General features: G+C 61.2%; 1 protein-coding gene across 1 annotated transcript in view; it reads right to left on the bottom strand.

Moving 5' to 3' along the window:
• Positions 1-44: 44 nt before the first annotated feature.
• Positions 45-3,375, bottom strand: part of LOC311326923 (uncharacterized protein) — a gene marked incomplete at its 3' end in the record, with an annotated part of 19,447 nt that continues 16,116 nt past the window's right edge. The window contains exons 2-5 of the mRNA XM_084459902.1: positions 2,088-2,365; positions 778-1,847; positions 219-421; positions 45-68 (exon numbers count right to left, since the gene is read on the bottom strand). Coding sequence (XP_084316028.1) covers positions 45-68; positions 219-421; positions 778-1,847; positions 2,088-2,329 — 1,539 coding nt within the window. The 5' untranslated portion in view covers positions 2,330-2,365. The remainder of the gene's footprint in view (positions 69-218; positions 422-777; positions 1,848-2,087; positions 2,366-3,375) is intronic.

Raw genomic sequence — 3,375 nt, 5'->3', positions numbered from 1 at the left:
CCCATGTCAACATCAGTGATGTCTCCCAAAAGTACCTGACAAGCTTAAAACAAGCCCGCCTTGAGTATCTGAAAAGGACACAGACCCGGTTCTGATACCCAGGATCCAATCCCAAATCCGAACCGAGCTCCCCTCGAGTCCCTTGAGAGGAAACGTGTGTGTGTGTGTGTGTGTGTGTGTGTGTGTGTGTGTGTGTGTGTGTTACTTGACGGACTCACCAGGCTGTTGAGGTCAGAGCCGTAGCTGCAGGGGTGGGTGGTGACGCCCCCCAGCGGTTCCAGACCCTCCTCGTCCCACATGTACGTTCCTCCCGAGCTGTCGGAGGGAGACAGGTCCAGGGAGGAGCCGTGGCCGTAGTCCGGCCCCCCAGACAGGGCCTGGCTGGCTCGCCTAGAGGACGCCTGGAAGTCCCCTCCACAGCCTGGAGAGAGAGAGAGAGAGAGAGAGAGGTGGGAGAGAGAGAGAGAGAGAGGTGGGAGAGAGATAGAGAGACAGGTGGGAGAGAGATAGAGAGAGAGGTGAGAGAGAGAGAGAGAGAGAGAGAGGGTGGGAGAGAGAGAGAGAGGTGAGAGAGAGAGAGGTGGGAGAGAGAGAGAGAGAGAGAGAGAGAGAGAGAGAGAGAGAGAGGTGAGAGAGATAGAGAGAGAGAGAGAGAGATAGAGAGAGAGAGAGAGAGAGAGAGAGATAGAGAGAGAGAGTAATACATGGTGGCTGTGGAGGGTAAGTGTTGTTGAGGGAGGAGGTGTGGTTGAGGGAGGAGGTGTAGTTGAGTCTCACCAGTCAGGCCCATCCCCTCCCAGTCCACGCTCTCAGACAGGAAGCTGTGGAGCTCCGTCACGGCGTTGGCGTCCCCCGTCCTGGGCTGCGACTGGCCGAGCCCGTCGTCGTCGTCATCGTCGTCGTGGTCGGGGAGCGCCATGATGCCCTCGCCGCCGTTGCCCAGGTTGTCGAAGTCGTCCATGTACTCCTCGCTGGTGTCGTTGTGCTCCAGAGAGGAGGTGGACGAGAGGGACATGTCCTCCAGAGCCTCCCCAAGCAGGGGCAGCCCTCCCTGGGCCTCCAGCTCCTCCGCCAGCCCCTCTCCCTCCGGCGTGCTCGCCGTGGAGCTGGAGGGGTCAGGGGTCACGGCGGGCGTCTCCACAGAGTTCCTCCGCCCCTCCGCCACTTCCTGGTCGCCCGGGACCTTCCCCGTTGCCAAGAGGGGGCGGGGCTGCTTCATGAGTGACGGGCGCGTGAGCCTATAGGAGACGGCGGCGTAGCCGGAGGGCTTGGCGGCGGCGGCGGCGGGGCCGGGGAGGAGGGGCTTCCGCAGAGCGCCGGGAGGGACGAGGGAGCCGGACCACGCCCCCAGCCCAGGCCTGGCCAACCCCGCGGCGGGTGAGGCCTTACCGGGGTGTGATAGGCCGCCGATGCCGCCGCCCCCGCCTGCTCCTTTAACCCCACCCAGGGCGAGGGTTGGAGAGGAGGTGGCTCGGGTCTGCGGGGGCCGAGGCTCCACGGCCCTGGAGAAGGAGTAGGAGCGGCGGGTGGGGGGGGGGCAGGGCCGAGCGGGGGGCGCCCCCCCCCCACCGCCGCCCCCACGCCGTCCTCGGACAGGGAGGCGCCGGAGCGGAGGCTGTCGCTGGACTGGGACCGGCTGCTGGGCTGGTTGCTGCTGTGGGCGTGGGGGGGGGGAGGCGGACCTCGACCCGGACGCCGACCTCGACCAGGGGAGGCGCAGCCCCGACCCCGGACGCCCGCCGAGGCCCGAGGCTTTGCCGTTAGGGAGGCCGGGCGTCGACGGCGTGCGTTTGGGCGCCGCGCCCGAGCCGCGCGCCAGGCCGCTCCTGGATGGGCGGGGTATAGTCCTGGGGCCGGCGGCGGTCGTTGTCCGGGAAACGCCGGAGACACACCCCCGCGCCTTCCCCGTCGTCGTCGGGGCCGGCTTCTTGATTTCCCGCGGCGCCGTCAGCGAACGCAGCGCCGGCTGCTGTTGCCGGGGGTGATGCTGCTGCTGCTGCTGATGCTGCTGCTCAGCCCCGCCCCCTTCCTCTGGCCCCGCCCCACTCTCGGCGGCGCCGGCCCCTCCCTCCCTACCGTTCCTCCACCTCAGAGAGAGGGCGGGCGGCAGGCGGACCGGCCCGTTCTGGCGTGGGGAGGGGGGCGCCGCCGAGCCCTTCCCCCCGGGGGTGATGGCGGCGGCGGACGGCGGTTGATGGTGGTGGTGGTGGAAGCCGTTGGTTAGCGGAGTGACGGCGGCGCCCCCTGTGGGTCGGGAGCCGAACTTGGGCAGCCTGGAGACCATGGCGGGCATGGCGGCCAGGGGGGCGTCGACGAGGGGCTCTGCCATTGGCCACCAGCTCCACCATGGATGTACAGGGAGGGGCTGGAGAGAGACAGAGGGGGAGACAAGAGAAGAGAGATAAGCTTGAGGGGAATATCAGTCATACTGTCGTCGTTTTTTTGCCAGCGCCTGCTAGGGCTGGGTTTAAAAAGTCGATTCATCGATTCTGAATCAAATGATTCAGAATTGATTCATGAATCCCAGAATCGATCTTTTATTTAATGAATGAATGAATAAATAGTTCATTAATTCATTCAATGATTCATTCATCCATTCATTTTTGGAAATCAGTATCGATACCCAGCCCTAGTACTGATGTGTTGCATAACTTGTCAGTCATGTAATTAAGGTTACAGCTAAAAAAAAAACAGGTTTTAGTAACACTAACCGAATCGATATTGAATCGAATCGAATTGAATCGTGATAATCGATTCTGAACCTTGTGAATCGAATCGAATCTTGAAATGTGAATCGATACCCAGCCCTAGCGCCTGCTATAGTCGCTGCAGCAGTAAGCCTGATATTAGTACAGTACTCTACCACAGACTGGGTTTCTATGTGTGCATCAAACAGAGTCAAACACAGTTGCATTAGAACCTAGTTCTGCTCAGTCTGATTACAGACAGAGAGAGCGCCCAACTGGCGAGCAGTCGTCTGAAGAACGCACTGTAATTGTACAGAGTGTGCTAGTAAAACGATTAGGGTCACGTTGTGTGTGTGTGTGTGTGTGTGTGTTGGTAACTGGGATGGGTACTTGGGAAGAAGTCAAAGAGTCAGGGCATGTCAGAGCACAACCAGAGATCCGTCACATAATCGCACCCGCACGCACACACGGACCCAAGCATCCCCGTACGGACGCGCATACACACACACACACACACACACACACACACACACACACACACACACACACACACACACACACCTCCTCACCACACCCCTAATAATCACACACGCAGCTTGGCTCATGAAGAGCGCTTAGCCTGTATCCCAACGACACCTGAGGATGGATGGCACGCCGCCTGGTGACATCACAGGCCACGCCCAGGACA

Source organism: Borostomias antarcticus, assembly GCF_949987555.1.
Source record: "Borostomias antarcticus genome assembly, chromosome: 29".
Classification (NCBI taxonomy): domain Eukaryota; kingdom Metazoa; phylum Chordata; class Actinopteri; order Stomiiformes; family Stomiidae; genus Borostomias; species Borostomias antarcticus.
Note: the sequence above shows the minus strand (reverse complement) of the source record. Positions and strands in the feature narration are given on the sequence as shown.